Consider the following 26,863-nt stretch of genomic DNA (forward strand, 5'->3'; position numbering starts at 1 on the left):
GATTGCACGAGTCTGTTCTCCGATAACTGATAAACGATTAAAGCGATAAAATAAACGAGGAACTCTTTACATCAATTTGTATATTGTGACAATTTATTGGATTCATATAGTTCACATTTTACGGGCAATGGTTCATACGAAACCGCGTATCTTTTGGAAAAAGAAATGCAAAGTAATAATGATTTATTCCGCGCTTCCAGGTCCATTTTGTTCGGATTGTCCCGTGTGGGGTGTAACTGAATTATATGGTGTTGTAGCCATAATCTGAGGTCAACCAGTTCACTTCCATCCCAGTTATACGATTTCCTTCGATCAAAATGACCCCCCGCCCCCTCAGGATAGTTATCCCCTGGACAAACGTAAACATCCCATGCTGCTCTTTAGAAATAAACATAATCAGAGTGTATCGCCTTTGTAGAACTAGATCTGTTGCTTTCACTTCAGCGAGTTTCGGCAGAGGCAGTGGGTGAAAGGACGCTGGCCGAGTGTCCAGAAACTGCAAACTCCCGTGAGTTTAATGCATCGCCAGCCACTGCCAGGTCAATTTCTAGCCTGATTGGTTTTATCGATTCCACTTTCCACTAAGGACGTTCAAACGACTATTCACACAGAGAGTGGTGAATCTCTGGAACTCTCTGCCACAGAGGGTAGTTGAGGCCAGTTCATTGGCTATATTTAAGAGGGAGTTAGATGTGGCCCTTGTGGCTAAAGGGATCAGGGGGTATGGAGAGAAGGCAGGTACGGGATACTGAGTTGGATGATCAGCCATGATCATATTGAATGGCGGTGCAGGCTCGAAGGGCCGAATGGCCTACTCCTGCACCTATTTTCTATGTATCTATGTATCTATGTGTAAATGAAACGAACATAATGTCTTGAAGGTTTAAATCCGCGGGGGTCATAACGGGCCAGAATTAAATACATTACTCGATAATTAAAGATACCTTTCCGATATTAACCATGATGGAAATCCACCCACGCGCCGTTTAGTGAGAATAGTAGCATACATTAATAATAGCATACATAATGTACACCTTACGTTAGTTGGTAAGATACACTTTCTCACAGTCCTGGTGTCAGTTCGGGATTGATATGGAACAAAATGATATCTACATGCAGGAAAGATCTGCAGATGCTGGTTTAAATCGAAGGTAGACACAAGGGAGAAGGGTCTCGACCCGAAACGTCACCCATTCCTTCTCCCCAGAGATAATGCCTGTCCCGCTGAGTTACTCCAGCATTTTGTGTCTACCTTAGAATGATATCTACTTTGGCATCTTATACTATTGCGGTAACCCAGTCGCGGTAGCATCTGAGAATTACATGGCTCTGGTGAAATGGTGTGTTAGTGGTTACTCGGAACACGACTCTTTGTGGATTGCTCTAATTGTATTCCCATCCTCTTATTAAAAACGGGTTGTTTAAATATATTAATAGATTATAACAAAAAGAATCATAAATATTTGGGAAAACCTGATCAACGAAGGGGAATAGGACGGAGCGGAAAGTTGCTTTGAAGCAAAATAGTGAACTTTGTGTGCTTCCAGAAACTGGTGCTCAGTGCTTTTTGGTCACTTTGTAAATGCAATTACTTCTGTTGGTATTGACGACCTCGCTGTTAAACTGCTCTGGCAACAGGGTCTCGTGGAAGTCGACCGACCCCTCTCTGTACTTCATATCAGTAGACAAGTAAATGACCGTGTTGGGGCCGCAGAGGTCTCTCAGTGTCTGTAAAAGGTGGGGAAATTGCACTGGGCAGTACACGAGATCTGAGCCCAGGATGAAATCAAAATCGTTTGGGTAATTTTTCTGATCAGTCCCCCAAAGCAAAGGGCTGATTTTGATCCGGTGTTTGGCATCGGGAGGAATGTTGGCAGAGACATTGTATTCGAGTTGCTTCATAACGTACGGTTTGTCCGTCAGAGTGACATCCCCGCCTGGCAAAATAATAACATCGTAAACATCATTACTGATCATGCTTTTTTAGTCGTTACTTTTCATAACGTCGCAACATAATACATGTATAAATGCTGTTCCTCAAGTGGCATTATTCTTGCAAGGGCATTTGGAGGGAAAATAACGTCTCCATAATAAACCAATACCGTATCATTCAGTGTGTATGTGAGATTTGTTAGCAGATGACTGTCAATACGGCAAATATGGGTTTCGGCCCGAAACGTCGCCTATTTCCTTCGCTCCATAGATGCTGCTGCACCCGCTGAGTTTCCCCAGCAATTTTGTGTACCTGTCATCGTTGACGTTTGATTAAGAAGAGACATTTTTATCGGTGATGAAATAGACATTACAATTAATTTGAATGCCCGAAGCAAAGAGAACGTGCATCTGGGTTTCCACTGCTGGCAGTGTAACATGCGAGGGAAGGCCACCAGTATCCCCATAAATACGATCACTCGGGGCCGTAGTTGGCTGAAATGAAAGCACACGGGTGTACGAGGAAGGGTAACTAGAGGAATGTGCTCAGTTAGTAGAATTGTGAGCGTATGCAGAACAAATAACAACTACAGCAGCGAATTGATATAATTTGCGACACGAATAGAAAGATACCATTTAGTTTTTAGTTTTAGTTTTAGCTATGGACATACGGCGTTGAAACTACCACCGTGCCCACGACGGCCATCCATCACTCTTCCAGACTAGTTCTGTGTTATTCCATTTTCTCATCCACTCCCGAAACATACGAGTCAATTTACAGCGGCCGATTAACCTACAATCCCTCACTTCTTTGTGACATGGGAGGGATCTGGAGGACACGGAGGAAACCCACGGGTTTATAAATGGAGCGTGCAAACGCCACACTGGCAGCATCGGAAGTTAGGAAGGAACCCGATTCTCTGGCGCTGTGAGGCAAGCAAGTCTACCAGCTGTACTACAATGCTACTGGTTTCAATCAGTGATTAATAATTATAAGGTCAGCTGCGATGAACATTCGATATGAAAGTATTGACTGTAAGAGCAAATAGACAAACATTAATAGATCAGAGAAAACCAAGAACGAATATTCTGGTAAACAATATAACTGAATGTAGATTGAGTAGCCACGACCTTGGGAGATTCATTTCAACTGAGGTTGCCGTGAATGCAATTGAATTAAGAAAAAGAGAAAATATTAGCACACTCGTCAGACAGCATCCAAGAAAAGAGAAACATAGTTAACATTTTCGGCGGTATGACGTCAACCCGAATCCAAGAAAGATGTGGGTAATTATATGGAATGATATTAACAAGTTTGGAATTGTCAACTGGGAAAGTGATTGAATAATTCATGCTCAATAATCATTAAAGCTCAACGAACAGATTCTAAAAAATAACTTCGAGGGCTTCTGGAACGTTTCCCTCCATTTCAAGAAGGCTGGAATATCAAGGGGTACAAGGTATGGCAGAACGATCAGGTTCAACACGTTCTACGGTGTTGGACACTTTCAATTCCGAAAGATATTTTTACCTTTGGTGCGGTTAACAGTGGAGTATCCTAGCAAATGCCGCGGTTTAAAAATTCGGATTATTAAATAGTCTCGGATTAAACACCCTTGAATGTAAAAAAAAAAATCAGTTGTGAACTATTTGAGGTATTGTAGCAAAGGGTGAAATTGATCTAATATTTAAGAAAACGCGGAAGAGGAAAAAAAAAGAGTGAAAGATGAAGCTTCACAAAATGTAATGAACGCTAAGAACTCATCCGGTTGAATAATATATTGCTGTCTATCCCTGTCTCTGTATTAGGAACTGGTGCTTATTGTAAGGGACCTTCCGGGCAATTGTGAACTGCAGAATATTGATGTTGGCTGTCTCCACTTGATGTTGATGTTGGTGGCAAGGTCACAAGGATAGATAATCTTTTTTTAAATTTGTTGAAAATGGTCATTGCATATTTATCCTCTATCAGTGTATGCTTAGTAAACCGATTATTACCAATATAATAATATGGTGATATGACCAATATGATATAGTGATAAATACCACTAGTCATTTGTCCTGGACCAGCCACATCGATGCTGTAGCCAAGAAAGCACGGCAACCTCTCTACTTCCTTACAAGGCTTAGAAAGTTCGGCATGTCAGCAACAACCCTCACCAACTTCTACCAATGCGCCGTAGAAAGCATTTTATCAGGATGCATCGCAGCCTGGTTTGGGAACAGCTCCATCTAAGGCAGCAAGAAATTGCAATGTTGTGGACGTAGCCCAGACGTAGCCCAGACGTAGCCCAGACAATTAAACAAAACAACCTCCCTTCCAGTGACTCCATAATATTATTATATTGGTAATAATCGGTTTACTAAGCATACACTGATAGAGGATAAATATGCACTAAGAGGAGAAGAAGGGGTGACATAATTAAGGAATTAATTAATTATGTCACCCCTTCTTCTCCTCTTTACCATCAGGAAAGAGGTACAGAGTTTGAAAACGCATACCTCCAGATTCTATCCTTTTCCCCCGGAGATGCTGCTTGACCCGCGGAGTTACTCCAGCACTTTGTGTCCCTCTCCCGACTCAGGCACAGTTTCTTCCCATCAATTATCAGGCTAGGGTGCGATCTTGGCCTTCCATCTACCTTATTGGAGATCTTTTAACTATCTTTAATACTTAAATGTTTTGTGTCTTACACTAAATGATGTACCATTATCCTTTATATGTGCACTGTCGTCTGCTTGATTGCATTCGTGCTTAGTCTATCCTTTGACGGGATAGCGCGGAAACAAAAAACGTTCACTGTATCTCGGTACACATGACATAGAAACATAGAAACATAGAAATTAGGTGCAGGAGTAGGCCATTCGGCCCTTCGAGCCTGCACCGCCATTCAATATGATCATGGCTGATCATCCAACTCAGTATCCCGTACCTGCCTTCTCTCCATACCCTCTGATCCCCTTAGCCACAAGGGCCACATCTAACTCCCTCTTAAATATAGCCAATGAACTGGCCTCGACTACCCTCTGTGGCAGAGAGTTCCAGAGATTCACCACTCTCTGTGTGAAAAAAAGTTCTTCTCATCTCGGTTTTAAAGGATTACCCCCTTATCCTTAAGCTGTGACCCCTTGTCCTGAACTTCCCCAACATCGGGAGCAATCTTCCTGCATCTAGCCTGTCCAACCCCTTAAGAATTTTATAAGTTTCTATAAGATCCCCTCTCAATCTCCTAAATTCTAGAGAGTATAAACCAAGTCTATCCAGTCTTTCTTCATAAGACAGTCCTGACATCCCAGGAATCAGTCTGGTGAACCTTCTCTGCACTCCCTCTAGGGCAATAATGTCCTTTCTCAGATTTGGAGACCAAAACTGTACGCAATACTCCAGGTGTGGTCTCACCAAGACCCTGTACAACTGCAGTAGAACCTCCCTGCTCCTATACTCAAATCCTTTTGCTATGAAAGCTAACACACAATTCGCTTTCTTCACTGCCTGCTGCACCTGCATGCCTAGTTTCAATGACTGGTGTACCATGACACCCAGGTCTCGCTGCATCTCCCCTTTTCCTAGTCGGCCACCATTTAGATAATAGTCTGCTTTCCTGTTTTTGCCACCAAAATGGATAACTTCACATTTATCCACATTATACTGCATCTGCCAAACATTTGCCCACTCACCCAGCCTATCCAAGTCACCTTGCAGTCTCCTAGCATCCTCCTCACAGCTAACACTGCCCCCCAGCTTAGTGTCATCCGCAAACTTGGAGATATTGCCTTCAATTCCCTCATCCAGATCATTAATATATATTGTAAATAGCTGGGGTCCCAGCACTGAGCCTTGCGGTACCCCACTAGTCACTGCCTGCCATTGTGAAAATGACCCGTTTACTCCTACTCTTTGCTTCCTGTTTGCCAGCCAGTTCTCTATCCACATCAATACTGAACCCCCAATGCCGTGTGCTTTAAGTTTGTATACTAATCTCTTATGTGGGACCTTGTCGAAAGCCTTCTGGAAGTCCAGATACACCACATCCACTGGTTCTCCCCTATCCACGCTACTAGTTACATCCTCGAAACATTCTATAAGATTCGTCAGACATGATTTACCTTTTGTAAATCCATGCTGACTTTGTCCAATGATTTCACCACTTTCCAAATGTGCTGCTATCCCATCTTTAATAATTGACTCTAGTAGTTTCCCCACTTCCGATGTTAGACTAACTGGTCTGTAATTCCCCGTTTTCTCTCTCCCTCCCTTCTTAAAAAGTGGGGTTACGTTTGCTACCCGCCAATCCTCAGGAACTACCCCAGAATCTAAAGAGTTTTGAAAGATTATTACTAATGCATCCACTATTTCTGGAGCTACTTCCTTAAGTACTCTGGGATGCAGCCTATCTGGCCCTGGAGATTTATCGGCCTTTAATCCATTCAATTTACCCAACACCACTTCCCGGCTAACCTGGGTTTCACTCAATTCCTCCAACTCATTTGACCCGCGGTCCCCTGCTATTTCCGGCAGATTATTTATGTCTTCCTTAGTGAAGACGGAACCAACGTAGTTATTCAATTGGTCCGCCATATCCTTGTTCCCCATGATCAACTCACCTGTTTCTGACTGCAAGGGACCTACATTTGTTTTAACTAATCTCTTTCTTTTCACATATCTATAAAAACTTTTGCAGTCAGTTTTTATGTTCCCTGCCAGTTTTCTTTCATAATCTATTTTTCCTTTCCTAATTTAGCCCTTTGTCCTCCTCTGCTGGTCTCTGAATTTCTCCCAGTCCTCCGGTATGCTGCTTTTTCTGGCTAATTTGTACGCATCATCCTTCGCTTTGATACTATCCCTGATTTCCCTTGTTATCCACGGATGTACTACCTTCCCTGATTTATTCTTTTGCCAAACTGGGATGAACAATTTTTGTAGTTCATCCATGCAGTCTTTAAATGTCTTCCATTGCATATCCACTGTCAACCCTTTTAGAATTTATTGCCAGTCAATCTTGGCCAATTCACGTTTCATACCCTCAAAGTTACCTTTCTTTAAGTTCAGAACCATTGTTTCTGAATTAACAATGTCACTCTCCATCCTAATGAAGAACTCAACCATATTATGGTCACTCTTGCCCAAGGGGGCACGTACAACAAGACTGCTAACTAACCCTTCCTCATTACTCAATACCCAGTCTAAAATAGCCTGCTCTCTCGTTGGTTCCTCTACATGTTGATTTAGATAACTATCCCGCATACATTCCAAGAAATCCTCTTCCTCAGCACCCCTGCCAATTTGATTCACCCAATCTATATGTAGATTGAAGTCACCCATTATAACGGTTTTGCCTTTGTCGCACGCATTTCTAATTTCCTGTTTGATACCATCTCCAACTTCACTACTACTGTTAGGTGGCCTGTACACAACACCCACCAGCGTTTTCTGCCCCTTAGTGTTTCGCAGCTCTACCCATACCGATTCCACATCCTCCAAACTAATGTCCTTCCTTTCCATTGCGTTAATCTCCTCTCTAATCAGCAACGCTACCCCACCTCCTTTTCCTTTCTCTCTATCCCTCCTGAATATTGAATATCCCTGGATGTTCAGCTCCCAGCCTTGGTCACCCTGGAGCCATGTCTCCGTGATCCCAACTATATCATAGTCATTAATAGCTATCTGCACATTCAACTCATCCATCTTATTACGAATGCTCCTTGCATTGAGACACAAAGCCTTCAGGCTTGTTTTTACAACACTCTTACCCCTTATACAATTATGTTGAAAAGTGGCCCTTTTTGATTTTTGCCCTGGTTTTGTCTGCCTGCCACTTTTACTTTTCACCTTGCTACCTATTGCTTCTACCCTCATTTTACACCCCTCTGTCTCTACGCTCACACATTTAAGAAACCCTTTCCCTTTAACTCCATCCTCCACTATCCCATTCGACCCCCCCCCCCCCCTTATTCAGTTTAAAACCACCCATGACAATAATAAACTCAACTAAACTAAACTAAACTACATATCATTGGCATGATAAAGAGTGAATACATAGATAGACACCGCGCACGGTTATTCGGACAGCAAGTTGAGCGAGGTAAACTCTGGGGATGGGCTAGAAAAGGTAAATGAAGAGCTAACTACAGTTAACGGGAACAATGAACGTACCCAGCAATGTCGCTAAAATCCCCACGATACCGCTTCCCGACCCAAGTTCAAGCAGCCTCTTCCCAGTAAAATTAACATTCTCTTCCTGAAAGAACTGACACAGAGCGAGACCCTGAAAAAGAAACAGGTAAATATTAATTTCGGCACGGCTCACAGCACAGAGGACAATGCGGGAATGTGGGGGTAGGGCGGAGGCAGGGAACTCGGTGGGCAGAAAGTATTTCCACGTAAGAAGCTCAGGACATCCCTCGGAATCCCGCGGAAGCAGTCGATGTCCTGCATTTAAATGGGAATGGCATTTGAGGGATTAAAAGAGACGAGAGAAATGTGACGGAAAGCCATGTTCCGTGCAGCATTTACCAATATCTTCATTCAGCACTCAAGCATTGTTCTCTGTGAGACTAAACAGTAAAAGCAAAGTGTAAAAGTACATTATAAATACGCTTCACGGGCTAAAGGCCCCGCAGTTGGAAAGGCAGGTGGAAACATGGAGTTTCACCTCCAGAAACCACAGGAACATATTTCCAATTACTCTTATCAACGTCTGCAGATGCACCACAGAAAACATCCTGTCGGGGCGTATCACAATTTGCTTAAAAAATTCCAGGGAGCTGCGAAGGGAAAGCAAGGACTCATTACAAACCAGCCTCCAACCCTAACCCCAGCCTTCACCTCCATACACTCCACCTACACTCCGCTACCAAGGATAAACAGCCAACATAATCTATTTCTTGTTTAAGAAGGAGCTGCATATGCTGGAAAATCGAAAGTAGCCAGTCTGAAGAAGGGTTCCTATTTCCCGAAACGTTGCCTATTTCCTTCGCTCCATAGATGCTGCTGCACCCGCTGAGTTTCTCCAGCACTTTTGTCTACCTATAATCTATTTCTTCTTGCGTATGGCGTGCATGGCGTATGGCGTAAGACCACTTGTTCTGTTTGATCTTCCGTTTGTGCACGATCTTCCCTTTGTGCACGATTGCATTGTCGAAACAGGGAAGGTTGCAATCTCCCACCCCAGCCAACATAATGAAGGACCGCCAAACTCTGAAGTAGTTTTCCTTTGTTTTGCAAATCGTTTTTATAAACGTGTTTGGCAGAGGGGACGCCTCTGCCCTTCACCTCCTCCCCCCAAGCCCCACCCATCCCACCCTCTTACCTACTCGCCCCCAAGAACGGCCTGAAACTTGGATTTTTTTCACTTGGTGACCAGACTATTGCTGCACTTAGTAACAGTGATGAAGTCGGAAGGTTTCACAGCGTGACAGAAGTGCCAGTCGGAATTGCGTTCACACGCGTACTGTTTTATACGACGCGACCTCATTACTGTTACACCTTCACGGGAAGTACTGTCAGGTCAAGGGAAGTATTGTGCATGGTTTTTATTCCATCACCTTATCTCCCTGTTGGTTAGGTTGATGGTACCAAAGTCTCAGTTGTTGTCCTCCAATACTCGGTATATTGACATTAAATATGTTTTCTTCGGTCTTGTTGGCCTTATTAACCGTACCCTTCTCCCACTTCTATGCCCTTCCGATCAGTCTTCCAAAGCTCCTGCAGTCTCCACCACCAATTACACGGCAATGCTTTGTGTCACCCGAAACGTCCTGATCATAGCTCCCGTCCTTAAGTGTAAATGATTGATATATATATCGCGGAAAACGGACCTGTGCATCACACACTGCATATCGCTGTGCAATCTCTAAAACTTTCTTTCCGCCACTGATCTAATTTTACACCCATTTTGTAACGGCAGTTTGGTTCCCATGACTATGTTATGTGAGGCCTTGCCAAACACTGATGAAATTGGCGTAAATTATAGCAATCACCGTTGAACCCCTGCTTTTAACGTATCAAAAGTAATCCGTTAAAATGGACGAGGATGAAGGTCCCTTTTACATCCACGCTAATTGTCCTTTTAAAGCTAGACTTTACTAAATAATGGAGAAACAAGGACCTACAAGATACGAATTTACGCAAAAACACACAACGCTGGAGTAACTCAACGGGTCAGGCAGCATCTCCAGAGCACACAGATAGGTGACATTTCGGGTCGGGGTCCTTCAAATTGACTGTGGTGGTCTGAAGACGGATCCCGACCCGAAACGTCATCTATAGGGTGATTTCACGAAAGGTCACTGGAGCGTAAATCCCCACTCACGTGACCTGAAAATTTTAACTGGGGGACAAGCGTCACTTCCGGTACATGTTAGTGAATGGGAAAACACGCACTTTCACACCCGTTAAAAACATCGAAAACGGCCAGGTTTTGAGCTGCAATTAACGGAGCCAGTCGGGGTGACCGTGAGGAACAGCTACCTAAATTTACAGTCCAAAAAAAAGATAGAAACTAAGGTAAATACAAGAGCGAGCTGAAGGTGTAAAAAAGGCGGAAGTGCTAGCGGACTTTTTTCTTGGAGATTTAAAGATCCAAAATATCGGGAATTATCGCGTTTGCTCGCTGCATTTCATCAAAAGTGGCATTATTAACTTTTTATCTTTATTCATTTGTTATATGAAAAGTATTAAAAGTTAGAAACCCGTCAGTAAAATTGCAAAATCGCCCATGGTTCTCGGGTGGGTTTTAACATGCAAAATAAAAATGCTTCTGAAGCTCCATTTACCATTTAAATAATAGTAAACTCTCAATGCGTTTGGAAATCAATTTTACTGAGATGCAAGCTTACGATTATTTAAATGGTAAATGGAGCTTCAGAAGCATTTTTATTTTGCATGTTAAAACCCACCCGAGAACCATGGGCGATTTTGCAATTTTACTGACGGGTTTCTAACTTTTAATACTTTTCATATAACAAATGAATAAAGATAAAAAGCCAATAATGCCACTTTTGATGAAATGCAGCGAGCAAACGCGATAATTCCCGATATTTTGGATCTTTAAATCTCCAAGAAAAAAGTCCGCTAGCACTTCCGCCTTTTTTACACCTTCAGCTCGCTCTTGTATTTACCTTAGTTTCTATCTTTTTTTTGGACTGTAAATTTAGGTAGCTGTTCCTCACGGTCACCCCGACTGGCTCCGTTAATTGCAGCTCAAAACCTGGCCGTTTTCGATGTTTTTAACGGGTGTGAAAGTGCGTGTTTTCCCATCCACTAACATGTACCGGAAGTGACGCTTGTCCCCAGTTAAAATTTTCGGTCACGTGAGTGGGGATTTACGCTCCAGTGACCTTTCGTGAAATCACCCTATAGGCATAATAAGTAACCTATTTTGAACCTTAGCGAATTCCTCAATAATTCCCGTTTCTCTGCGGATCTCGTCCACACCTGCTGGTTTATCATTGATTTACCTTCAAGCAGTTGTTTTCAGTTAACCCTCATCAGTAACTTGTTTTAAATCTAATCCTACTCCAACCTATTTTACCCCCCTCGCCTCGCTTCCCACTGTGCCCTCGGTTATATCCAATCAGGCCCGAGAGATTTATCTAACTTCATACGCTTTAGGTTGTCATTTGACGGGCCAAAGGCAGGCCAAGGGGACTAGACGAGATAGACACCTTGGTCGACACGGACAAATTGTATCCAAGGCCCTGTGTCTAGGTTCTATAGCCCCATGACTCCAAACCGGGGCGACCGGGGGAAACACACGCGGCCACAAGGAGAACGTGCAAACTCCACGCCAACAACACTTGGGTAGGATCGAACCCGGGCGGCTGAAGCTGTGAGGCATCAGCTCTACTAGCTGTGAGCTCTACTAGCTGTGCCACCACACCAGCCTTTGTCTTTTCCACAATGATGCCTATCCCAACCCTGAATTATAATAATTGTGAGCAAAGTGTTTTCCTCATTGATACACCTTCCAGGTCTCCTTCAAATTTCCCTTCGCGTGTTGGGTTTGCTGTGTGGTAATTAAATGAAAACTCTTTTTTTCAATCCATTCCGGGAAATATTCAGCGTCTCTCCCTGAACCCGAATGTACCTCGGTTGCAATAAGGCTGGGGAAATGGCACTGAAACGCTGCTTGAAAAGCCTCAACAGCATAGGAGTGTCATTCCCCACCGAGGGAGCGATGTCGCACTGTCCCAAAGTCAAAGCTGGAGCAACTTCCGGACACCGCGTACTTGCCACATATACCTACCCCCAACACAAGCAAATGCGGCCAAAGGATGCACGAACATTTGCAAAAACAATGTCAGGATTGTGTGTGTTACCTAGAATAAATGTGTAACAGACCATTGCACTTACAGGTCCCCATACGTAAGCAGAGACGCCTAAGGATGATTCTTTAAACAGACTAATCTTCATCGTGTGTCCACAATAGTCATAATCTTTCACCTCCACATTTTTTATTTTATCCTCAGTGGTGGACATGTTCGCGGATCACGACCGTTTCCTTTCAGTTGCAGTTCCACGAGTCCGCTCCACTGGGGTTTATCTAGGGATTTAAGAGAGAGAGTCACCATCCTCATGCAGAAAAGAAGCGCGTCGTTTAATTTTGCTTTCAACCGCGCAAAGGCACCGCAAAGCGAGTGAGGGCGCGTTAAAATGTGTGGCGCTTCAAATAAATTGCATCATTTGATCACCTTGAGAGTGGCCCGGTCTTACAACGGGGAGAAACGCCGCTCAAATTCGTCGGATGATTTTATGGCCCAAAGCCAAATCTATTGTTTGCACTCCAGAAAATCGTGAAACCCGTTCAATCCCCAGTTGGCAATAAACACGTAGCGGACTCGGGAAACGAGACGGGTTGATTCATAGCAATAAATAAATAAATAAAGTGATCAGGAGCTTTTGTGCGTATGAGAGAGAGAGAGGAGAGAGGGGAGGAGAGAGTCATACATTCGCAACCCATTCCACCTAAAATGATGACAGCGATTAAATTAAAGTATAGTCAGATAAATATTGACAATCCATTTTATAAATCACATAAACATTACATAGCTGCGGTAATTCACTGGGATAAAATTCCACCGTGCGGGCATCAATTCGGCTCAATTTAAAGAGATCTCATGAAACGTTGATTCTATAGGTGGCCCTCAGCGGTGAGGTTATTCGGGGAAGAACCAAGCGGATTTTATGAATTAAATCTCATTCCAGGCGACATAAAGAACAGGAGGATTGAATAGTCCATGGGACTTCTCAAACCTGCTACAACCTTCGTCAGTCACGCCAATACCGTGACCCTTACTTTCGTGTGTGTGGGTTACATCCGGATGGTCCGCTTTCCTCCCATCTTCTAAGGATGCGTTGGCTGGGTTTACTGCCGCTGCAACTCGTTACCCAGTGTGGCAAGAAAATGAATCAAAAGGGCGCTGGCGGGCATTTGTGAAGGGGGCATGGAGAGAAAGGGGAGAGAGTACCGGGACTATTGCACAGAGTGATGGCATTTAACCATCGAGCCAAACGGCCAGCTTCTGAAACAAAAAATATGAAATGAAGGTGACACTGGATCTGCGCAGAGAAAAACAACCCAATGTTTAATGTCGAGAACCCCTTCGGTAGATCCTGGAAGAAGTAAACGAGTTTGTTTTCAGTTGCAGAAAGGATGGGGGAGCGGAGCATGCGACTCCCAGAGCATCTCTGTCAGAGTGATCCCAGTTCTGCCCTGTTGATTATGATGGTATTTGGTTATATAGAGAACACACACGCGGTGAGAACAAGGTCCTGTTTCCGCGCCGCGTCTCTCTCAGACTCCAATCCAAATAATGGGGAAACTGCGAAATGCACAGCTGCCGGGCGGGCTTACGGGTGATCTGCAGCAGAACCGGTTAGTTCTGGTACAAACGGAGAAGGCAAATGAAGCGGTTGATATTGAGCATGGAAGCTTGTGGCAAGATGAAACACTGTTTCTCAAGCTTACGTGGGGACACATTATAACAGCGAAGGAGGTCACAGACACCGTGTCATAGATTAAGAATTACAGTGGCAGATAACGGGAAGCATTGAGCTGCCTCTGCATGTGTACGGCAGGCAAAGCTGTCAGTTAAACAGTGAAACCCTATTTCTCCATGGTCGATGGAATTGCATGGAGAACGATTTAATTCCAAGCGAATCTCTGCTTCAACCGGAGAGGCTGGCTCTATGGACGGAGGGCCAGGACGAGGGTAAAAGCACAGGTAATGTAAACCTTGGCCTCATCGTTCCACATTCTCGCTTGCCCCTTCACTCAAGTTTTTGTCTTCTTCCACGTGGCAGCAGGACAGTAGCGCTGAAGTTGATGTTTAACCGCGTTCTGAACCACCCAGCATAGCATTCAGCTTTATCTTTGGTAGGATATCTTACAGACATAAATGCAACCGTTCATAGGGAAGTGAAGGTCTGTGTGCAGGTTGATGGGTGTGTGCAGGTTAATGGGTGTGTGCAGGTTGGATGAGTGTGTGCAGGTTGGATGGGTGTGTGCAGGTTGTATGGGTGTGTGCAGGTTAATGGGTGTGTGCAGGTTGTATGGGTGTGTGCAGGTTGTATGGGTGTGTGCAGGTTAATGGGTGTGTGCAGGTTGTATGGGTGTGTGCAGGTTGGATGGGTGTGAGCAGGTTGGATGGGTGTGTGCAGGTTAACGGGTGTGTGCAGGTTGTATGGGTGTGTGCAGGTTGATGGGTGTGTGCAGGTTGGATGGATGTGTGCAGGTTGATGGGTGTGTGCAGGTTGTATGGGTGTGTGCAGGTTAATGGGTGTGTGCAGGTTGTATGGGTGTGTGCAGGTTGGATGGGTGTGAGCAGGTTGGATGGGTGTGTGCAGGTTAACGGGTGTGTGCAGGTTGTATGGGTGTGTGCAGGTTGATGGGTGTGTGCAGGTTGGATGGATGTGTGCAGGTTAACGGGTGTGTGCAGGTTGTATGGGTGTGTGCAGGTTGGATGGATGTGTGCAGGTTGATGGGTGTGAGCAGGTTGGATGGGTGTGTGCAGGTTAACGGGTGTGTGCAGGTTGTATGGGTGTGTGCAGGTTGGATGGGTGTGTGCAGGTTGATGGGTGTGTGCAGGTTGATGGGTGTGTGCAGGTTGGATGGATGTGTTTAGAGCAACACTGTTCTCTCCGTGTAGTCAGGGACAAACAAAGCATCATCTTTGAGAAGCACTGGCAGCACTTAAAACATTGGGCTTGTACACTCTGTAGTTTAGAAGGATGAGAGGGTATCTCAAAAAAACCATATAAGATTGTTAAGGGCTTGGACACGCTAGAGGCAAGAAACATGTTCCCGGTGTTGGGGGAGTCCAGAACCATGGGCCACAGTTTAAGAATAAGGAGTAAGCCATTTAGAACTGAGATGAGGAAACACTTTTTCTCACAGAGAGTGGTGAGTCTGTGGAATTCTCTGCCTCAGGAAGGCAGGTTTTCTGGATGCTTTCAAGAGAGAGCTAGATAGGGCTCTTAAAAATAGCGGAGTCAAGGGATATGGGGAGAAAGCAGGAACGGGGTACTGATTGGGGAAGATCAGCCATGATCACATTGAATGGCGGTGCTGGCTCGAAGGGCCAAATGGCCTACTCCTGCACCTATTGTCTATTGTCTATAGAACACAGAAGAGTCGAGGACAGGAACAAGCGTTTTAGGCAATCATGCCTGCACAGGTTCTGTAACCCCCTAATCCCCTGCCTGTTCATGTCTCCAGGTTAAAGCCTGTTAAACGCCACTGTCGTATCTGAATCCTCTCCTGGCAGCGCGTTGCAGCCATCCACATTAAAAAAAAAACTTCCCTCGTAAATCTTTAAACGTTTCCCTTCCCACTTTAAACCTAAGCCTCTGGTATTTGTCATTTACATCCCGGCATCGGTTCTTACCGCTAATTATCTCAATACTATTACATCGCCACAACGTTTAATAATGCTGCCTGGAATAAAACTATTATAATCTAAAACTCTTATTTCATCACTAACATCGCAGGTACTAATAAAAAATGGCATCTAAATATTTATATGATGAACACTGACATGATAGCCGTGTTACTCATAATACACCTAGCATGTAATGCGATAGGAACTGCATAAGTAACTATATAATTTTGGAATATACTATTTTTGAGGAGATTGTATCAATGTCATTTAATTTCTCACTCAGGGCAATCAAGCAAGTTAAGCGTTTGCTACAGGGTTTGATTCGTGGTGATACAACGTCAGGGGGAAATATAAGAAAGTTAAAAAGACGTAAAACTCACTTAAAGGCGCTCCCGTGCTACCGCAGTGAAGTTTAACCGGCGGTTTGTTTCGGCTACTATTCTGTAGCGTCGACCAGAAGGGCAGGCGGAGAGCGTCCAGTGAGAGTGCGCCCTGGTTTTAACCTCCCAAGATCTCGCCGGAGCACAGCAGTTTTATCACAAGACGTCACTTGAAGGTCAGCGAGATGAAGGCGTGAATTGAGATAGCAAGGTGTCTTGTTGGTTTTGGTTGGCTGGGGAAGGAGAAGAGCTTAATGCAGTGGGATGCGGGGATCAGCGAGGTTCTACAAGGCTAGGGCGGAGGCGGCTTGAGGCCCCCCCCCCCCCCCCCCCAAACCCGTGCCTGTCCTGACTTGAACTTTAAAGGGACAAAAATTCACGACGTTTTAGATAAAATACACACAAATAACTCTCTTAAAATCATTTGGACGGGACAATGCAACGAAAAATATGACGGACAAGTTGGACTGCCGCTGAACTATCCTGGTGGTGTGACCACTGTAGTGGGAAACAAAGGGCAAAGCAAAACGTGGAGCAATGGAACGCCAGGAGTTAGTGTGGACTGTTGATCAGATGTCTGGGGAGAAATTACCCCCTTCCATAATTATAGAATTATAGGGCGAGGAACACACCCTTCGGCTCACTGTCCGCACTGAATGTGAAACACGCACTTTTACACTAACCTGACTAACACTTTCTATTCTCCCCCGGTTTCCGTCCCTCTGGATTCTTCCAGTCATCTACATCCCAATTCCCACTGTCAATTTACCAACGAGTCCACGGGCTCTCGAGATGTGGAAGGAACCCGGGGGAAATCCACGCGGTCTCATGGAAAATATAAACTCCACGCAAAGAGCAACAGAGGTTGGGATTACACCTGGGTGTCAAATGCGCCAAATCCTACTGAGGGAATGAGCGTCTATCAACCCTAATGGAAGGAACCCATCCTCCCAGTATCAGAACGTTGCCCTCCAATCTCCATGGTTGAGTTTAAACCCAGGCCTTCAGACTGAGAGGCTAGGCTTCTGCCGATGCACCAAGCTGATGGGCCGGGATTCCCATTTCCCCGTATTCAGCGCACGATGTCCGAAAACCCACAGCAGCTATCTCCGATGGTCGACTAAGGAATAATGTGCTCAGGTACCAATTGTTGCGACCTTGGTCCTGTTACGTTGCATACTTGGTGCATCTGCTTGGTGAGGAAGCACCTGGCTGCAGTAAGATGCAACAAAGCCGATCCACATGGAATAGTGATTGGACCCTTTGCACCGTGTCTGGGGTGGAGCCACATGGTAATCCTGCCATGTAATTATGTCGATTATGTCGATAGACCACCCTACACGATCGAGCCTGCTTCGCTGTTCAATAGAATAATCTAGTTTAGAGATACAGCATGAAAAATGGCAATTCGGTCCAAAGAATCCACACCATCCCACTTTCTCATCCACTCCCGGCACACTCGGGGCAATTTTAGAGGCCAATTGCAAACCCACATGTCAATGGGATGTGGGAGGACCAGAGCAACCCGTAGGAAATCCACGCGGTCACAGGGAGACATGCAAACGCCACACAGCCAGCTCACGAGGTCAGGATCGAACCCGCGTCTCCGGCGCTGCAAGATAACAGCACCACCAGCTGCGCTACTGTGCCACCTTAAATAAGATGGTGGCTGATCCTTAATGTCATATTGCCGTACTTTCTCCATGCCCCTTAATATCCACTGTGCCCAGAAATGTGTGTTGAATCTATTCTGTGAGAGTCTGACTATTTTACCACCTGTATAAAGACTGTGACACGCTAGTCCAGGAAACCATCCAACCCAAATTGAGTCTGCCTGGCCTCATTACATTCCTGTAAGGTCCAATGAGGTCTCAATCTTCTATATTCTACTGAATATAATTCTAGTCGACCAAGTTTCCCTTATAATCCCCCGCTCGCTTTCTCGTGTATCCTTCGGGCGAACCTTGGTGCAGGTCCCATTATGCGAAATGTGGCCTTTCTTAGGCGAGGAGAGCAAAAAAATACCACACAGTCCTCCAGGTCATCTTCCTAAGGCCCTCCATACTCCTTCTTCAACATATCATTTGGCGTCTGACTGAATTCTGCACCCGCATGCTGGCTTTCATTGACTGGTGAACAAGAAGATCCCGCTCCTTCCACTTCAACATTTTCCAATCTTAGGTCGTTTAAGTAATGCGCAATGTTTTGGTTCGCTGCCGAAATGGAAGCCGCACATATTATTCACATTACGCCCCATCCGTCAATTTTACCCACTCGTTCAACATCAAATCCACTTTGAAACCTCTTGCATCCGACAATATCATCGGCAAACTTTGAAATACTACATTTGTCCTCTCACCTAAATCATTAATATACGAATGAAGGCTGAGTGACAAGCACAGGCCCCTGCAGCGCCTCTCTATTCACCTGACGATCACGTTATTTTAATGGAGGCACAAGAGGCTGCAGATGCTGGAATCCGGAGCAACAAGCAGGAGAATGGGTAGAAAAAGCTGGAGTAAATCAGCGGGTCAGGTAGCATCTCTGGGGGAAAGGGGTAGGTGATGTTTCGGGTCGAAACGTTTCTTCAGACTATCCACAAACAAAACTGCCCTGGAAACCCAGCCCCGCACGGCTCGCTTTTACCTTCTCCAAAAATCCATAACTGCCCTGTAAATGCTCCCCCTCTGTGAGTCAATGTAAATCCGATCTATATCTCGATGATTAGATCTATACTGCTGTCAGTTCATTGGTGTTCATAGAATTCTCCTATGAGCAAATTGTCGAAGTGACTTCACTTCAATGGCTATGAAGTTCTTGCAATGGTTTGAGATCTAGACGGATGCCATCAAACAGTCTAAAGGAAAATTGATACAAAATGCTGGAGTTAATCAACGGGTCAGGTAGCATCTGTGGAGAGAAAAGGACAGTTGGGACCATTAAAAAAATCCATATATTATTCCCAATGCCATGTATTTTAATTCCATCACTCTCTGGGTGACGTAATTCAACTACAGAATCACGAAGTACTGGCATGTCTTCTAGATGTTCTTGTTATAAAACACTCCTTGTTCTTGGATCTGAAGTTCCTCAGCACGAGACTGTTCACGACGTGTCCCAACTCCCTCTCGCGTACTGTTGCAATACCAATTACACAGTGTCAACATTTCTGATGTTGAACTGAGAGTCACACAGTACAGAATCAGGAACTTGGAACCACTGAGACCACTCAGACCATCAACCACCCATCTACACTAATCCTACATTTTATTCTCCCCACATTCACATCAATTCCCCTCAGATTGTAGCCCTCACCCACACACTGGAACAATTTTACAGAGGACGGACACACACACACATAAATTAACCAACCCACCCGCACATCTTTGGGATGTGGGATTTGGGTTGTCACGGTGGCGCAGCGGTAGAGTTGCTGCCTTACAGCGAATGCAGAGCCAGAGACCCGGGTTCGATCCCGACTACCGGTGCTGTCTGTACAGAGTTTGTACGTTCTTCCCGTGACCTGCGTGGGTTTTCTCCGAGATCTTCGGTTTCCTCCCACACTCCAAAGACGTACAGGTTTGTAGGCTAAATGGCTCGGTAAATGTAAAACATGTTCCTAGAGGGTGAAGGATAGTGTTAATATGCGGGGGATCTGCGCGGACCCGGTGGGCCAAAGGGATGTATCTCTAAACTAAACGAAACTAAATCGGAACACCCGGAGGGAACCCACCCGGTTACAGGGAGAATGTCCAAACTCCACACAGTCAGCGACTGAGGACAGGACCGAACCCGGGCCTCCAGCACTGTTGAGACAGCAGCTCTGCTCGCTGCACGACCGTGGCACCCTAGTTTTATCCCCATGTGATCATTTATCAGATGTGACATTGTCAGCATTAAGTGCTGCATGTTTTTAATCCAAGATGTGGGCTCACATTCGGGGCTGTGTGACTATCGGGACTAACAGAGGCAATTCAACCCCGTGACATTCAGCTATTTTACGATGCGGGGTTAAACATGGGCGTGAGCGAATCCGAAAAGTGGGGAAAAGGAGGTGGGAACTGTGTCTGGAACCTTGACTAGTCCACTCATCTGGGTCCATCGGTCTGTCGGATCCAATTTACCGGACTACTGGATGTTATTAATAGCCAATGCCGTTGACATTTGTCTTTAATTGAAATATTACCATCAATTTTGCAGTGAAAAATGTTTGTGTCAAGTCCTAGTACGTTTCAACAATAACCGGGAACCGGGATTGTTAGTTGTCAGGGAGCGCAGGAACCGGGGTCCTGATGAGTTTCAGGTCGTGCTGGAAACCTCACCCGAAGAACCGGATGTCGAACCATTGGATTTCCTCATAGTTTTCTTTGAAATTGACAAGGTTCTTTAAATGACTGACACAGACAGAAGGAAACAATGATCACGACGTTTGCAATTCATGAAGGCGGTCGAGGAGATGAGGTTCAATTGAGACGCATAGTACATTATGAGACCTCGGGTACATTTCAGATGTTGAAGGTATTTCCCCAAAACAGTTGGTCAAAAACAGGCGGATTAGATTTAAAGTTATTGGTGAAGGATTAAAGGCGTGATGAGGAAAAAATGTTTTCACCGGGAGGGTGGCGGGGTCTGGAACTCACTGTCTGAAAGGTTGGTGGAGGCAGCGACTCCCGCCACATTAATACAGAAGTTGGATGTGAATTAGCATGGAGACCACTGGGTGTGTAGATCAAGAGCAGCAAGGGGAGGTCTTAATCGGACGTGGACACGATATGCCTAATGTCCACCTTCTGTGTAGCTATTTGTCACATAATCATAGAGTGACCATGGAAACTGGTACTTCGGCCCAACTTGCCCACACCGACCAACATATCGCATCTACACGAGTACCACCTGCCTGCTTTTGGCCCATATCCCTCTAAATCTGTCCTATCTGTGTACCTATCCAAATGCCTCTTAAATGTTGGGATGGTACCTGCACCAACTCATACCTCACGCGGTAGCACACCACCCACCACCATTTGTGTGAAAAACGTAGCCCTCAAGTTCCTATGTAAATGGATAGGACAGGTTTAGATGGTTATGGGCCAAACACAGGCAGGTCGGATTAATGTGGATGGGACATGTTGGTTAGTGTAGGTAAGTTGGGCCGAAGGCTCTGTTTCCACGCTGTATGACTATGACTAACTGTTTCCTGGGAAGGGCTGTCTTTGTGAAAGGGTTGGGCAGGTAAGGTGGTGACCTACTGACATTTGGAAAAGTGAGAGGGGACGAGACACCTGCCAGGTCTGAATAGGCAGGATGGCGAGAAGATGTTCCCTCACGTGGGAGAATCCTGAATTAAGGGTCACCATTTAAAAATAAAGAGTAATCAATTTAGGAAAGAATCCAGACATCTTTTTCTCTCTCAATGCGTCGCAAGTGTCTGGAACACTCTTCCTCATAGGATAGTTGAAGATAAGTCTTTCAATATTTTTGCAGCAGAGTTTCTTGTTAAGCAAAGTAACAAGAGTTTACTGTGGGTTGACTGTAATGTGGAGTTGCAAGAATCAGATCAGACTTTACCTGGTGCCTGAGAAGCCAAGAGATCCGTTTCTCATAGAATGATACAGTGTGGAAATAGGCCCTTCGGCCACAACGGCCAACATGTCCCAGCTACACTAGTCCCACCTTCCCACGTGTGGTCCATATCCCACCAAACATGTCCTATCCAAGCTTCTGTTCACAGTTAATATATTGATATCAAATCATTGATTTATTATTGTCAAATATCCATCATGCATACCTTGATACCACTGGAGTAAAGGATTTGAAAGATTCTCCTCAACAAGAAATCCCTCCTAGTCTGCTCTGAAACTATTTACTAACAGACTGCCAAGAACAAAGAGGCACATGGCGGGGTCCACCGAGAGCATCCGAATACCACCAAATGTAAATTAGGGAAAGTGAACATAACTATTCAGGACTAAGAGGAGACCAAGCATTGCACTTGTGCTTTAAATTTCAACTCGCATAACTATATTTAAATTGCCTCAGCCACACTCTCTTTAAGGAGCTGCAGGGACAGGAGCTTTGCAAGTTTTAATATGTTTGCTCTAAGTATGATCTCAAAGAAACATAAAATCCAGAGGTGCCTCAGGAAAAATAAACTTGAAATAGTTTGTTTACTTAAAGCTTAGCTGCTTTAAGTAGCTAACGTTGGTGCCTTTTGCATTAGAAAACCTGGCCACGATGTTGAGACCCCAAATGAGTGGAAATTGAAGGGTGTACAGACTCACTGATTGGGGTGTGGTCAGATGTCATAGAGTCATGTAGTGTGGAAACAGGCCCTGCGGCCCAACTTGTCCACATCGACCAACATGTCCCATCTACAGGAGCCTCACCTGCCTGTGTATGGCCCATATTCCTATAAACCAGTCCTATACATGTATGGAGAGTGCCATAGACAGGCAGATGGAGAATAAAATAAAAGTTGGACCACTAAGGAGGGTGTGAATGTGAGGCGACATGCTGACTAGAAATTCTAGTGTGCAACGAATCTGGGCATAAAACTGCAACCTGTCAAATCGTGAAACTGCTTTGCAGTCAAATTACAGTGGATGCGACGAAAAACAAAGGGAATTTGGGGCAACTTCTACAAGTGGGTGAGGTTGGGTGAAAGAAACCCAGTTAAATGCAGAATGATGAACAATGTGCAAAGTAGAACAAGAGAATAATCTGTGGTTGCCAATGTCAGTCTATAACGCACAAAACATCTTAAACAGTAACCAGTATATCTGTAGCAGAATTAACTGTTAGGAAGGAATATAAATCATTGCTACTATTTTAGTTGTGATCCATTTTTAAAACAAATTGTTCATTGAGTTGTCAAAATTAAGATTTCAACATCATGTACCAGAGCATCTGACTCACTGACTGGCAGTTGCACAGTATTTAGAAAATGATGACTGTCCACATAAATTGATCTCTCACCTGCAACAAAATTGGGTTCTTGCAGGTGAAATTGGTCCCTCGCTGATGAAATTAGTCCCCCATCAGTGAAGCTGGTTTCTCACAAGTGAAATTGATTTCTCATTGGTGAAATTATTTTCTCACTGAAACTGATCTGTCACCAGTAAATTGGTCCCACACTCTAACCAATGGAGGACTTCTCGTTTACCTGAGTCCTGACGGTGTGAAAGTGGAGATGGTATCTTTTGCAAGGCAATCTAAAACTTGTTATCACTATTTCAAAATAACAATGGCCTATTTAAGACAGCGATGCAGGGGAATGTTTTCTCAGAAGATTATGAGTCTTTGGATCTCTCTTCCTGAAAAGGTTGTTTGAGCAGATTCTTTGAATACTTTTAAGGCAGAGCTATACTATAAGCAGGTGATAAGCAAGTGATTATTGATAAGCAAGTGAGTTACTACTGACGGTAGATGGGAATGTGGTTACAATATCTCAACCATTATCTTATTAATTGGTGGAGCAGGGGATTAGCCAAGTGTCCTTCTCTGTTCCCAATCCATATGTTTGTGTAGGTTTATTGTAATCACACTTCACTATGTAAATTGCCATAGTGAATAAATCTACACTAAGCTTAACCCTTTCTGTTGACTTTTATTCAAGTTGCTTAATTTTAAATGGAAATTCTCCCAGAAGTAATAGCCTTTGGGTTTCCAAGCGAAGCCACAATGGACTCCATTCTTTTTATTCCAAATGGATGATGACAGGGTTGAGGGCACAAGATGAAGTAACAGCTTTCAGACATTTCTAATCTACAAAAGCAGCATAGGGACTTAGTCGGTCAGCCACACAAATTTAATACATTGGGACTGACTATTTTATGGATCTGGGAAAGAGAAATTTGCTTGAAGTCTCTAGGGGTAACGTTTTAATTGGAGAAACAACATTGCACTTTGACCAAATGCTAGAGTTTAGGAATGGGAAAAATAATGAAGGCATGGTATATCTTGATATTTTTAGACATTTCTGAGATTCAATTAACTAGAGTATGCTGGCCTTCATGTTTAAACAACTTTATGAAAATTACAGATAGCACGGTAAATATTTTCCCGGGCTCCTGAGTATGAAATGGTCATGTCCATTGTTTATTCTAGACCCTAGAGCGATATTTATTCTACCAAATTGTAAAGTGTTTTTGAATGGAATTAAATTACCTGAATGCCCAGGTGTAACTTACTAATGGATATTAGTTTGACTCCGAGTTAAAAATCAGGGTATAATTAATTGTTCTCTCTCATAGAACATATAAATTTCAACACTTATTATAGACCGCCAAATGGGGAGCGAGAATTGGAAGAGCAAATATGTAAGGAGATTGCAGATATTAGTAGTAAGCACAAGGTAGTGATTGTGGGAGATTTCAATTTTCCACACATAGACTGGGAAACACATTCTGTAAATGGGCTGGATGGGTTGGAGTTTGTAAAATGTGTGCAGGATAGTTTTTTGCAGCAATACATAGAAGTACCTACTAGAGAAGGGGCAGTGCTGGACCTCCTGTTAGGAAATGAGACGGGTCAGGTGGCAGAGGTATGCGTTCGGGAACAGTTTGGGACCAGTGATCACAATACCATTAGTTTCAATATAATTATGGAGAGGGTCAGAACTGGACCTAGGGTTGAGATTTTTGATTGGAGAAAGGCTAACTTTGAGGAGATGCGAAAGGATTTAAAAGGAGTAAATTGGGACAGTTTGTTTTATGGGAAAGATGTGGAAGAGAAATGGAGGACATTTAAAGGTGACATTTTAAGAGTACAGAATCTTTATGTCCCTGTTCGGTTGAAAGGAAATAGTAAAAATTGGAAAGAGCCATGGTTTTCAAGGGAAATTAGACACGGTTCGGAAAAAGAGATTGATCTACAATAATTATAGGCAGCATGGAGTAAATGAGGTGCTTGAGGAGCATAAAGAATGTAAAAAGAATCTTAAGAAAGAAATTAGAAAAGCTAAAAGAAGATATGAGGTTGCTTTGGCAAGTAAGGTGAAAGTAAATCCAAAGGGTTTCTACAGCTATATTAATAGCAAAAGGATAACGAGGGATAAAGTTGGTCCATTAGAGAGTCAGAGTGGACAGCTATCTGCAGAGCCAAAAGAGATGAGGGAGATATTGAACAATTTATTTTCTTCGGTATTCACCAAGGAGAAGGATATTGAATTATGTGAAGTAAGGGAAACAAGTAGAGTAGCTATGGAAACTATGAGGATCAAAGAAGAGGAAGTACTGACACTTTTGAGAAATATAAAAGTGGATAAGTCTCCAGGATATTCCCTAGGACATTGAGAGAAGTTAGTGTAGAAATAGCAGGGGCTATGACAGAAATATTTCAAATGTCATTAGAAACGGGAATAGTGCCGGAGGATTGGCGTACTGCGCATGTTGTTCCATTGTTTAAAAAGGGGTCTAAGAGTAAACCTAGCAATTATAGACCTGTTAGTTTGACATCAGTGGTGGGCAAATTAATGGAAAGGATACTTAGAGATAATATATATAAGCATCTGGATAAACAGGGTCTGATTAGGAACAGTCAACGTGGATTTGTGCCTGGAAGGTCATGTTTGACTAATCTTCTTGAATTTTTTGAAGAGGTTACTCGGGAAATTGATGAGGGTAAAGCAGTGGATGTTGTATATATGGACTTCAGTAAGGCCTTTGACAAGGTTCCTCACAGAAGGTTGGTTAAGAAGGTTCAATGGTTGGGTATTAATGGTGGAGTAGCAAGATGGATTCAACAGTGGCTGAATGGGAGATGCCAGAGAGTAATGGTGGATGGTTGTTTGTCAGGTTGGAGGCCAGTGACTAGTGGGGTGCCACAGGGATCTGTGTTGGGTCCACTGTTGTTTGTCATGTACATCAATGATCTGGATGATGGTGTGGTAAATTGGATTAGTAAGTATGCAGATGATACTAAGATAGGTGGGGTTGTGGATAATGAAGTAGATTTTCAAAGTCTACAGAGAGATTTATGCCAGTTGGAAGAGTGGGCTGAAAGATGGCAGATGGAGTTTAATGCTGATAAGTGTGAGGTGCTACATCTTGGCAGGACAAATCAAAATAGGACGTACATGGTAAATGGTAGGGAATTGAAGAATGCAGGTGAACAGAGGGATCTGGGAATAACTGCACAGTTCCCTGAAAGTGGAATCTCATGTAGATAGGGTGGTAAAGAAAGCTTTTGGTGTGCTGGCCTTTATAAATCAGAGCATTGAGTATAGAAGTTGGGATGTAATGTTAAAATTGTACAAGGCATTGGTGAGGCCAATTTTGGAGTATGGTGTACGATTTTGGTCGCCTAATTAAAGGAAGGATGTCAACAAAATAGAGAGTGTACAGAGGAGATTTACTAGAATGTTGCCTGAGTTTCAGCAACTAAGTTACAGAGAAAGGTTGAGCAAGTTAGGGCTTTATTCTTTGGAGCGCAGAAGGTTAAGGGGGGGACTTGATAGAGGTCTTTAAAATGATGAGAGGGATAGACAGAGTTGACGTGGATAAGCTTTTCCCACTGAGAGTAGGGAAGATTCAAACAAGGGGACATGACTTGAGAATTAAGGGACAGAAGTTTAGGGGTAACATGAGGGGGAACTTCTTTACTCAGAGAGTGGTGGCTGTGTGGAATGAGCTTCCAGTGAAGGTGGTGGAGGCAGGTTCGTTTTTATCATTTAA

General features: G+C 44.0%; 1 protein-coding gene across 1 annotated transcript; it reads right to left on the reverse strand.

The window, feature by feature from the left end:
* Positions 1–71: 71 nt before the first annotated feature.
* LOC116976788 (EEF1A lysine methyltransferase 3-like) lies at positions 72–16,321 on the reverse strand. Its single transcript, XM_033026694.1, has 4 exons — positions 16,194–16,321; positions 12,287–12,476; positions 8,087–8,198; positions 72–1,937 (listed from the first exon to the last, which is right to left on the reverse strand). Exons 2-4 carry the CDS (start codon positions 12,410–12,412, stop codon positions 1,558–1,560), a joined length of 618 nt encoding a protein of 205 aa, XP_032882585.1. The 5' UTR covers positions 12,413–12,476; positions 16,194–16,321; the 3' UTR covers positions 72–1,557.
* Between the last annotated feature and the right edge of the window lie 10,542 nt (positions 16,322–26,863).

Source organism: Amblyraja radiata, chromosome 9, assembly GCF_010909765.2.
Source record: "Amblyraja radiata isolate CabotCenter1 chromosome 9, sAmbRad1.1.pri, whole genome shotgun sequence".
In the NCBI taxonomy this organism is placed as follows: Eukaryota; Metazoa; Chordata; class Chondrichthyes; order Rajiformes; family Rajidae; genus Amblyraja; species Amblyraja radiata.

Excerpts from the sequence above, each read along its gene's own strand:
- LOC116976788 (XM_033026694.1), bottom strand. The coding sequence starts at position 12,412 with ATGTCCACCACTGAGGATAAAATAAAAAATGTGGAGGTGAAAGATTAT. Across the intron at positions 8,199-12,286 it reads CTGCTTACGTATGGGGACCT|GGTCTCGCTCTGTGTCAGTT; the intron begins GTAAGTGCAATG and ends TTTCTTTTTCAG. Across the intron at positions 1,938-8,086 it reads GATTTTAGCGACATTGCTGG|GCGGGGATGTCACTCTGACG; the intron begins GTACGTTCATTG and ends TTATTTTGCCAG.